The sequence below is a fragment of the Aethalodelphis obliquidens genome, unplaced genomic scaffold, assembly GCF_003676395.1.
Source record: "Aethalodelphis obliquidens isolate GAN/ISIS:26980383/991018 unplaced genomic scaffold, ASM367639v1 scaffold28, whole genome shotgun sequence".
Taxonomy (NCBI): Eukaryota; Metazoa; Chordata; class Mammalia; order Artiodactyla; family Delphinidae; genus Aethalodelphis; species Aethalodelphis obliquidens.
Window position 1 is genome coordinate 22,914,722 of NW_020837972.1, and position 11,259 is coordinate 22,925,980.

At 52.5% G+C, this 11,259-nt stretch overlaps 1 protein-coding gene across 2 annotated transcripts in view; it reads left to right on the forward strand.

Annotated features, from left to right (window-relative positions):
- Nucleotides 1-1,401, forward strand: part of ADGRD1 (adhesion G protein-coupled receptor D1) — a 142,668-nt gene extending 141,267 nt beyond the window's left edge. For both annotated transcript variants that reach the window (XM_027125156.1, XM_027125157.1), the window contains one exon: nucleotides 260-1,401. In XM_027125156.1, the coding sequence (XP_026980957.1) occupies nucleotides 260-355 (96 nt within the window). In that variant the 3' untranslated portion in view covers nucleotides 356-1,401. The remainder of the gene's footprint in view (nucleotides 1-259) is intronic.
- The last annotated feature ends 9,858 nt before the right edge of the window (nucleotides 1,402-11,259 follow it).

The window sequence follows — 11,259 nt, forward strand, 5'->3', positions numbered from 1 at the left end:
AACGACAGATTGATGAATGAATGACTGCCTGGGTGAGTGCACCCCAGAACCTGGGAGCCGTGAGGCCGGGGAACCTGTGCAGAGGAGGTGGAGAGAACTGCGCCCTCTGGGTCCTCATTTTTCTGGGGAGCGGTGGGGCTGCCCCCAGGAGGATCCCCAGGCAACTTTCTGGCACAGGGCTTTGCTCTCAGCACTCCTGTGGGGCTTGGGTTTCTCGTCTCAGAGCAATCTGCATTTCTCCATCCTGTGTGGTCCGCAGATGAACGGGACCCGGCCTGGTACAGGCTCCACCAAGCTCACCCCTTGGGACAAGAGCAGCCACTCCGGGCACCGCGTGGACCTGTCCGCCGTGTGAGCAGAGAGGCCGTGGACCCGGCAGCCTGCCGCTCAGAACCCCCGGACCCGCTGCAGACCACACGCAAGCATCGCTCTGCCTTCGCAACTGGGACCCTTTCCTCGTCGCTCTCTGGACCTGGGGGTCACGGCCCTCCCCCCCGCCCCCCGTGACAGCATCCTCTCCTGCGACCCGCCCCTGTGACAGAGCCCACCGCTGAGCCCGCAGCCTGATACACGGCGACGGACGGGCCCCCCGGAGCACACAGCAGTCCCTCCCCTTTGTCACTGCAAGTGCGCAGAGCCCCAGACCCTCCACGCTGTGCGCTCAGGAGGCCCATGGCGCCAGGAGGGAAGTTTAGCCTCGGCGGGCGCCACGATGGGGACTTGGGACCAGAGAGGTGGGGTCCCGCAGGGGAGGTTGGGCGGAGGCCCCTGGGGGCGCGTGGGGAAGTGCCCAAGGATGTTTTCCACCTGCTGACTCCACCCAAAGCAGGGCCCGATGCCAGGCACCTGCTGACGCCCAGGTGCCCCGCCCGTCTGTGCGCCGGGGCCGCGCGTAGGCGGAGAGCCTGGGTGTGGGGGGGTTCTGCTCCGACAGCTTCTCCCCCCTCCCTCGTGAGTGCTGGCTCTTCCGACTCCAAGTCAGCCTTCAGATCGCCCCCTTTCCTGGCACCTGAGCCTCCTGTGTGTTCACCACGGTGGCCCATCAGAGCCACCGTCTCCCAAGGCATAACGTCCCGCAGAGAGTTTCTTCCTCATCACTTATAAATGCTTTTTCGTGTTTCTAGCGAGCGGATCACAGCGGAGGGGAGCGCAGTACATGACTTCATGTCGCCACAGGGGCAGACCTTGACGCACAGAGCCACTCGGCGGGCTGCTCCGGGGGAGGACCCTGGCCCTGACCGACCGGGGGTGGGAAGGGTGGCAATAGCTGTAGCTTCTGAGTTGATGTTAATTTATGGACCCGGACTCAGCCCCTTAGGAAATGGGATGATCCTTAGGGCTCCGTGTGTGGGCGGGACCCCGTGGAACGCTAGGGTTCGATCATAGACGTGAACCGAAACGCCATCGAGAAAAGCTGGGAAACAGGCTGTGAAAGGTCACCCTGTGATGACGGCACCAAGGGTGCTTGTGAGATGTGTGGGTCCGGAATTCCAACCTGTTTTCGGTACTGGAAAATCTTCCCTGGAAACTGTGACGGCGACAGCATTAAAGGCCTCCCCACCACGTCGCCCCGCCTCTCCCAACACGTCTGCTTTGTTTCCGAGTGAGATTTTCATCGCCTTGCAGACCTTTTCCATCTTCCTCCGGCACCTTCGTGAAGTAACTCACGCCCCGATGATGATGACTGTGACACCATCTTCAGGCATCTCCCCCGGTGGCGGGCGGGGGGACCGGGAGGGGGGTGGGACACCGAGCGGCGTGTTGACGCAGGGTTAACCTCTGTCCTTCCGTCCGGGTGGGTCCCAGATGTCACGTTGTGACAATGCCATGGGCATTCCCCATGGGTGTGCCGTAGGGGTGAACCTGGCAGATGGAGGCAGAGACCCCGTGTCTGGCGACAAGTGCGCCCAGGTCTGCTCCAGGCTCTCTTCGTGATTCCAGAAACCAGATCGCTTGTAACTTGGCGTTAGCTCCTTGTCAGGCCCAAGAGCACCGAGAAGTGAGAACACTGTATTCCTAAGATTGACACTTGGATTCTTTTTTCTTATTTCGTTTCTGGTGAAGCAAATCAAGTAAGGAGCTGGTTTTAGTTTAGATGGAATTCTCGGTTTTGTTGTTTCTTAACTCTGCATATTCACCCTACATAGCTAATATATCAGGAGAAGTAACGAGCGAACTCTTTATTTCTCAAGAATGAAAGTAGTGCACTTTATTTATAGGCTACATATTTGGCTTCTGCAGTATTTTATTATCTACACATAATTTGGCCAAAGAGAAGCAGTTGGAGACAAGAGCGTGTTAAGTAGTTTATAGCACAGGAGAGACGATGAATGCCACTACATAGTGAAAATATGTTGTGATTTTTATGAAATAAAATCTTAATGTCCTTCAAGTGTGGTCTTTAGCGTCTTTTGCTAGTGGGAGGTGAGCAGGACAGCGGGTCTCACGACAAACATCTGAAGAGAAACACGCATGGGTAGAATCCAGCCCTGGGATTCCCTCAGCAGACATGTATCCAGTGCTTTCTCTGTGCCCAGCACATTCCAGCTCTAGGGACACTGTGATGGGCAATGCCCTGGCCTCCCAGGAGCCTCCCTGGGTGGGGCAGGTAGTGGCATTTGTGCAGCCCTGTGTCTCCCCAGGTTGATGTACTGGACAGAATGCTGGTGCTTCTTTTTTTAAAAAAATTTAACAATATATTTTATTTAAGCTAATGTGTCAAAAATATTTCAACACGTAACATTAAAACTTAATGAGCTATTTTACATTCTTTTTTCTATACTAAGTCTTTAAATCTGGTTTATTATTTTTTAAAGTCTTTAAAAAATGTTGACCTCTGTGACTCTTCCTGTTTTGTAAAGAAGTTCATTTGTACGATTACCTTAGATTCCATGAAAATAGAGTCACAGATGTAGAAAACACACTTAACGGTTACCACAGGGGAAAAGGTGGGGAGGGGGGAGGATAAGCTGGGAGATTGGGGTTGACATATACACACTATTATATATAAAATAGATAAGGACCTACTGCACAGCACAGGGTACTCTGCTCAACACTCTGTAATGGCCTATATGGGAAAAGAATCTTAAAAAGAGTGGATCTATGTATATGTATAAGTGATTCACTTTGCTGTACAGCAGAAACTAACACAACATTGTAAATCAACTCTACTCCAATAAAAAGAAAAAGAAAAGAAATGCTTACGAAACTAAAAAATTTTTTTAAAGTTTATACTCCATATATAGTTAGTGCAAAATACTGGCTCTATTCCCCATGGTGTGCAGCACACCCTTGAGTCTATCTTACACCCAATAGTTTGTACCTCCCCCTCCGCTGCATCGCTTCCCCCTCCACTGGTAACCACTAGTGTGTTCTCTGTTGAAACAGGGAGTGGGTTGGTGGTGACAGAGGTGGGGGGTTGGGTGGTGGGCAAGATGGATGAAGGGGATCAAAAGATACAAACTTCTAGTTATAAAATAAGTCCTGGGGCTATAATGTACAACGTGGCAACTACAGTTAATAACACTGTCTTGCCTATTTGAAAGTTGCGAAGAGAGAAGATCTTAGAAGTTCTCAGCACGAGAAGAAAACACTTCTGTAGCTGTGCCGTCCATCACCATCACGTATGGCGATGGATGTCAACTAGGCTTACTGTGATGACTGCTTTGCAGTGTGTACTGCAGGTATAACGTCATTATGGCGTAACCTAAGTATACTACGAGGCTTGTTTTTTGTTTTGTTTTCTTTGCCTTTTGGTATCCCTTACAATTTTTTTCGTTATTAAAAGCTGAACATATCTGTATTGGGTGTTAGAAACTGAGGTAAATAGGACTTTAGTGTGAGGATTCATGTTCATCTGACCAGGAGCTGGGCTCTGTAGACTGTTCGCTGCAGCTGTAGGTGCCCGAGGCTCCAACTTCCTGTTTTTCCTTCTCTACCCTTGACTTTGGACTTTCCCTGTGGACTGTACTCCTCATAGAGTCTGCAGCTTGTAGCCCTTTCAGCCTAATCTGTTAATATACCAGCTCCTTTTCTGCTGTGGTGTTAACATGTGTGGTAGGAGAAGTGTTCTGTAACATTATGGTAAATCTGCATCTTTTAGTGGGTCTGTGTCTAGGGTGGTGACCCTCAGAAGTGTTTCTCTAGTGATAAAGCATTTTCCCCCTCTTTGGGGAGACAGGAAGCCCAGAGGGGGCTGGGAAGTCAGGAATGCCCTTCCCCCAGATGGAACACGGCTTTGATAAAGCACATCCCGGGCAAAGCAGGGCAGCTGTTGATAATAGGATGGGAGCGAGCTATGGCTGCCAGCTCTCTCCTGTCGCTTCACCGAGGTGCGCTGTGGCTACAATGAAAGTACTTTCTCCCCTCCAGTCCCTTGACCTCTTCAGACTCAGGAGACCGAGGAGGGAGAAGCCAGTGGGCAGGTTCTCAGGTGCAGTTCCCAGGGCTCTGATCCTCCCTCCTGGATACTTTGGTGCTACATATGCCCCCGGACATGGACTCATCGCTGGAGAAAAGGTGGAAAGGGGGTGCGGAATCCCCAAATCGTCCAAGGTTAAGTTGCCGCCCTGGCAGGATGGAATCTGAAACAGAAGGGGTCGATTTCTTCATGTTGGTGTGAATTTTGAGTCCCTTCCACTTCTGTCGGAGGTTTTATTCCGTAAAACAAGTAAAACCTGAAGTTGCAGTAGCTCTAATTCCGTTCTCCGAACGGCAGAGGGGAGCAGGGGCAGTAGACACGGGGTCTCCGTCCAAGACCCCACCTTGTTCCTTGTGGAGAGAACACTGAATCTCCTGGATGACTCAGGGAAGGGTGACCCAACACCAGTGCAGCGGCAAACCCTGACTGGTCTAAAATGGCCTTCATGGTCCCATTCTCCTTCCCGGGGAGGCACCTCAGCCATGATGTGTGAGGGAACACCGGTGTCTGCTCAGGAAGTGTGGCACCACGGCGTGACATGGGGGAGCCAGGCCACAGCTACCCCCCAAGGATAGCTGTTGGGAGGATGGAGACAGCTGGGACCCCTGGTTGTGGACAGAGCAGCTTTGTGGACGGCCCTGGAGGTGCAGCTGGGCGAGAAGCCAGCAGAGCTCCCTGTTGCTCACAGCTGGGCCCCCGGATGTCCCCGAGCAGCAGGAAGGGCCTTGTGTGCTTCTTGCTTGGGGCTGAGGGAGGTTGCAATCCGGGGGGACACCACCCAGATGCTGCCTTGGCATCTCCCCAAGCCCATGTGGGACTATTGCTTCACCTCTGACAGGCATCCTTGGAGGAGATTTAATCAAGAAGAGTAATGGACCTAATGGCATCTGTCCAGATAAATGCGCTAATGGCCTGACTGCTGCGTCCTGTGTAGCTTGTTCACATAAATGGATACTCCGGAACCTCCTCTGCTTCAAGCTGTGTTTGTCAGTTAAACAGCAAACAGTCCTGGCCCCAGGTTCTGTCTCTGGTTTTACAGATTTCCCGAGTTTTGAGAGATTTTTCTTCACTAAGTGTATTGACTTTCTCCCTTCTCTCCCTGCTGGGTCCTGTAGGTGGACGCTGCACAGACTCTTTCCACGTGGCGTGGGGAGCATTGGGGCACACAGAATGCTCACACCTGGCCCTGGTGGGAGAATCACTCTGACTTGCCCAGCACTCATCCCAGGACACAGGCTGTGGCTGCCGTGGCTCTGTGTGAAGCTTGTCCCCAAGCTTGGAGGTAACTAGAGAAGTTCGAGACAGTAGAGTCAGATAAGGACAGTGTGGCCTGCCTGTCTCAGGCAGCTGGAATGTAGATGTGGGGGCTGGAGCTCAAGCAGCCATTTTGGAACATGAGGAAGAATCCAATATCGAGGAGTTCCTAGAAGCAAGAGAGAGGAGCAATCTTCCCTTATGACTGTGAATGATGACGCCAGCCCTGGACCACACTTCTCCACACTTGGGTTTTGTGCGAGAGAGTAGCTTGTCTCACGTGAGCTCCTGTGGACTGAGGTCTGCAGCCGCTCACAGCAGACTTGCCCCACCCGATGCAGCCACAATGGATGCATTTCTGCCCCCTGTGCTGTGCTGACTGGACAGAGCAGCTGCCCTCCGGCTCCTCAGAGAACAACGTGCTCACGAGTCCCCTGGGGCTGCTTGCACTGCAGATATGCTGATTCCTGGGCCGGGGCTGGGGCCTGGGATTCTGCATTCCCCACATCTCAGGGGATGCCAGGCTGCAGCTCCCTGACCACGCCTGGGGCCTAGAACTCATCTGCCTCACGGGTCTCGGCCTGGGTGCTCTCACCTGCCCCATGCAGGGCAGCTCCTGTCCAGCTCTGCCCACAACAGCAGCTGCTGCAGAAGAGCGGTCAGCAGAGAGGATTTGCATGTGATGGGCCCGGCGGGGAGCAGGGCCTCTGCAGTGATGTGGGTCGTAGAGGAAACACGTCCCCTCCCCTCCCCTGCAACCTTCCTTCCACAGCAGGAAGCTGGGGTATCGTTGTGATATCAGAGGCCCAGGAAGGGTCCAGAGGACGAGTTAACAGTTTCATGCTTTTCTTAATCCTCGAAGCAGGTTTTCTGAGCCATTTGCTGGGTTTTCAGAGTGGCTCCCCTTCTGTCTTCCGAAGGTTGGTTAGAAATCAGGGGCTGCAGCCCAGGAGCCCCGATTACGTCACTCACACCTGAGGACGCTCAACACCCTTCCCGACCGTGGGTCTGCCTGGACTCACAGGGTCACTCTCCCTCCAGCCCCGCCCGTCCTCCCTGGGGTTCCTGCGCAGACTCACTGAAAACAATGCTGGGGAAGGTGCGGGGCCTGGACGGGAGGGCGGGGCCGCAGGGGCTGTGACCGCGACCTTGCGCTGGGGGCCCACAGTCCTCAGCGCCATCTCTCGTTATCCAACTGCCCCTCACGGACGCAGCCTGGGCTTCACTGGCTCCCTTGATGAATCCTCAGACCTCCCACGCGCACTTGTGCAGTCTTCCGCGCCGTCTGAACGATTTCTGCTCCTTTGTGTGTGAAGCGTCTCCACACCATTTTTTTTGGAACAACGAATCAAGTTTTAGGGAGCTCATCTATTTATTTAAGTGTGCGTTTATGAATTTTTAAAGAGCAGTTTCTGGAGCAAGAATTTTCAAGATTAGGGATGATGGGGAAAAATTAGCCAGTGAATAGTAGACTCCAGGTACACAAATGTATTTAAATTAATTTCCAGTTCACATCGATTTCCATCGCTGTAAGCAGCGCTAAAATTGTTCGTTCGGGTTCCGTGGTATCATCGTCTTGTGTTTCCATCCTCAAGCATCCAAGTGCTAACGACTCTGTTTGGATGACAAGAAGCATTTAAAAAATGTTACCTTTTTTACTGCAAAAATGCATAATTATTGTAGAAAATGTGTTAATTGTTGATGAGCAAAAGGCAGGAAAAGAATCAACAGTGGGAGAACAGTGATATTCTATGGCTTTTCAGGTTGTGTGTATGTGAGTTTGAGTGTGTACACACACGCCTGAGTGTGTATCTATCTTCATGAAAATGGGTTCTGATCGCACACACTTTATTGTAACTGTTTCTTTCTTAACAATTAAATGCATGAATAGAGTGTAATTATTTTTAGTGGCATCAGTCATTCTTCTCCAGCAGGAATTGTCTTCTGGCTAATGGAGTCCCCTGAAGAGACTTTAGAAGTACCTCGACCCCCAGGCTCTCCCAGGGGGTCTGGTGGTGGTGATGCCTCTGCTGGTGGTGGTGATGGTGATGCCTCTGGTGGTGGTGATGCCTCTGCTGTCTTACCTTATGGATGCCCGTGTTCTTGTATTTAATCAATTCCAGGTTGTTGGATTCTTGGGATATTTTTGCCATTATAAGTCTGTAAGGGGTATCATTGCCATTATGAAATATCTGTAGGTAGACCTTTGCAGACATCAGCTATCGTGGATAAATCCTGGAAATTGGATTACTGGGTCAAAAGTGTCCACCCTCTGTCGTGTACTGATTTGTCAGTCACACTTTGAAGAGAAGAGACCAGGGAACACTGCACAGCAGGAAGGGTTATGTCCTCTGCCCACGGTTTAGCCATCGCTGGGAAAGACGAGAGACTCTGGCGGGAACGGCTCCCAGAAGTAAGGTCTAAGACGGGGCCACAACAGCCCGTGTGTCCAGATGAGGTGCGCACACTCCCGTGGTGGCGGCCTGTCCTTAGGTGGAGACCGCGCCCAGATGGGCTGCTCTGCGGTCTGCTCTCGGTGCTGCTGGGGAGAATTCACATCCGCAGTTAAAGAACAGGAACCGCCAGAGGCAAAGGCTGAGACCCACACGGCGCTCAGACCCCCACCCGCCTCCAGAAACGTCTGAGACTCAGCCTTTCACGCCCTCCTCTTCATGGGCGAGGCTGCCTCTCCTGAGCCCCTGGGAAGCCCTCCCGGACCCCAGTCTGCCCGTGATGCTCCTTCCTTTGAGCCTCCACGGCACAGGGTGGAGCCCCATTAGAGAGCTCGTCTCACCCACCTGGAGTAATGGGATTGCTGGACGGAGGTCATGCTCACTTCTACCCCAGGGCATCTGACGTCCTTGTGGAGCTCCTCCCCACTCTGACGTGGTGACTGACGGCAGCAGCCTGGGTCCTGGGGCAGCTGTGGTGAGCAGAGCACCCCTGTCAGTCCATGATTGTCACCAGGCATGGGTGACAAACGGATTGTTCTTTTTGGTCACTGAGCTGTGGGGTTTGTCTGTGACGGCTGCAAACCTTTGTGTGCATCAGGAAAAGCAGCGTTGTTTTTAGGCCACACCAGGCACATTCAGGATCTTAGTTCCCCAGCCAGGGATCGAACCCGGGCCCCCTGCATTCGGAGCGCGGAGTCTTAAGCACTGGACCACCAGGGAAGTCCCAAAGTAGTTTTGATAATAGACTAAAGCATGTTGGGCACCAGACAGAGCTTCCCTCTCAACCGCACTTAGCTAATCTGTTGCACAGCCTTACCTATTGTCTTGTTATCTCGCATTCCAGGGCTCGGAGCCGAAACCCACATTTCCTAGAACATCCTCTCCTGTAAGGATTAGGGTTTATTTATTATTTGCCTCTGGTACATCTATTTTATTAGTTCTAATGTGCTTAATCTTATTTAAAGTTTTATTTATATTTTATTTTTGCTTCAATATTTCCTCCTCATGTCATAGAATTAGAATCTCACTGTAGCTTTAATCTCACCTCTGGGCTCACAAATGGTTTTTCCAAACTAAAAAACATGGTTCAGAGAGTTTTTACTGTGTTCTCACTTCTGAATGGAGCGTTCACTGTTTATAAACAAGGGACCTGAGCCTCAGAGAGTGTGTTCTGAATCACCATGACACTTGCAACTAGGTCAGTAAGACTGGAGGGAGGGATACACAAATATCTGATTAAGTTAAACGCTCCAAAAGTAAGTATTAAAACATTTGCTGGCACTGTGTAAACCTAAGAGAGGACTCGCATGTTTAAAGACATACACGGTAGTGATAAATTTAGGAGAGATGAAATAAAACAGACGTTCAGAATCACATTGGGATTTACACAGAACCACTCCACGCCTACCACTGGCTGGCCAGTGACCAGGTTTGTAAATTAACACAGGTGGCTTCCATTGGTCACGGGGACGGTGCGCAGTCCGTGCCTGGAGCAGTCACATGAACGCCACCCTGCAGACCCTGGGAGCATCTGGAGGTGTATGTGTGGGAATACCCACCACGGGTGAGAGCCGGCTGGGTGGCAGGAGTACCAGGTCCTCACCCTTGCAGACGAGACAAGTATGACTCCATCCCCCACCTACGTGAGGAAGCTGAGTCCAAGCTGACTGGATTTCATGGCAGAGACAGGACAGGTCTGTGCCGACACATCACAAGGGCACTGTCCTCAGTGTGGAACGTGCAGAATTGGAGGCGAGGGGACAGCGTGGTGCTCAGCGGGTGTGACGCAGCCCTGCCTAGGGATGTGGGCTCTGCTACAGCCTCAGGACCTTGTCGAAGACGAAGCCTTATTCACCATCCAACCCATGTTCATTGAGTACCTGCCACATGGTAGGGAACGTTCTAGAAATTGTGGAGGAGACACTGGACGGGTCAGACAAGGCTCCTGTCCTCCTGGAGATGATGTCCTAGTGGATGAGGCCAATGGTGATCCAGTAACTGAGCCACGGACATGGTGACACCAGCTGGTGACGTGCATTCTGAGGACGATGAGACGATGATGCAGGGCGACGTGATAGACTGTGTGCGCGTGTGTGCGTGCGCGTGCGTGTGCATGTGTGCGCGCGCGTGCGTGTGCATGTGTGTGCGCGCGTGCGTGTGTACGTGTGCGTGTGTGCGTGCGCGCGCGCGTGTGTGTAACGTGTAGGAGTGTGTATGTGCAAACATGTAGAGTCTGTGTGGATGTGTAAGTGGGTAGGTGTATGTGTGGTTGTGAGTGGGTATGTCTGTGTGAGTGTGTAGGGGTGCGTATGTATCTGTATGTGTGAAGGTGTGCATATATGCATAAGTGTGCAGGCATAGTACACAGCAGGGGTGTGTGTTTATATGTGTGTGTGTATGCACGCTAATTGTAATTTAGAACAGCGGTCAGGGAAAGCCTCTCTGAGGGTTGACGGTTAAGCTGAAGCCTTGGGGAAAATAATGGAAGAAGGAGCGGCAAGATGAAAGGAGCTGGGCAGGAGTGGGTGCAGCGCAGGGAGAGCGGAGCAGTCTCATGGGACAAGACGTGGGCGACGAGGGGGATGGGGCCAGGTCACGAACGGAGCTGGGGGCGCATCAGCTAAGACATATGCTTGAGGTCGACCCTCTAGGACTTATGAGATGCTAGATGTGGGATGTGAGGCAAAGGGGGAAATCGTGGACGGTGCCCAAACCTTTGCCCTGAGCACGAAGGCAGCTTTGCTCTAGAGATGTGGATTAGACGAAAGAGAAACGTTCCAGGACTGGGGACGTCGGTAGAATGTTGCTGGTCACACTGGATGCTTCCTCAGCAGCTCCAGGAAAAAGGGCTGTGAATAGTTCTAGAATTTCAGCAGCCCCAAACTCCAGGTCCCCAGTGGGTCTTTTCAAGTCTGCCTTAGACCTTTAGAGCAGCGGTCCCCAAACCCCGGTACCAGTCCGTGGCCCGTTAGGAACCGGGCCGCACAGCAGGAGGTGAGTGGCGAGCGAGCACAGCTTCATCCGCCGCTGCCCGTGGCTCCCCGTCGCTCGCATGACCGCCTGAACCATCCACCCCCCCTTTCCGGTCCGTGCAAAAATTGTCTTCGGCGAAACCGGTCCCTGGTGCCAGAA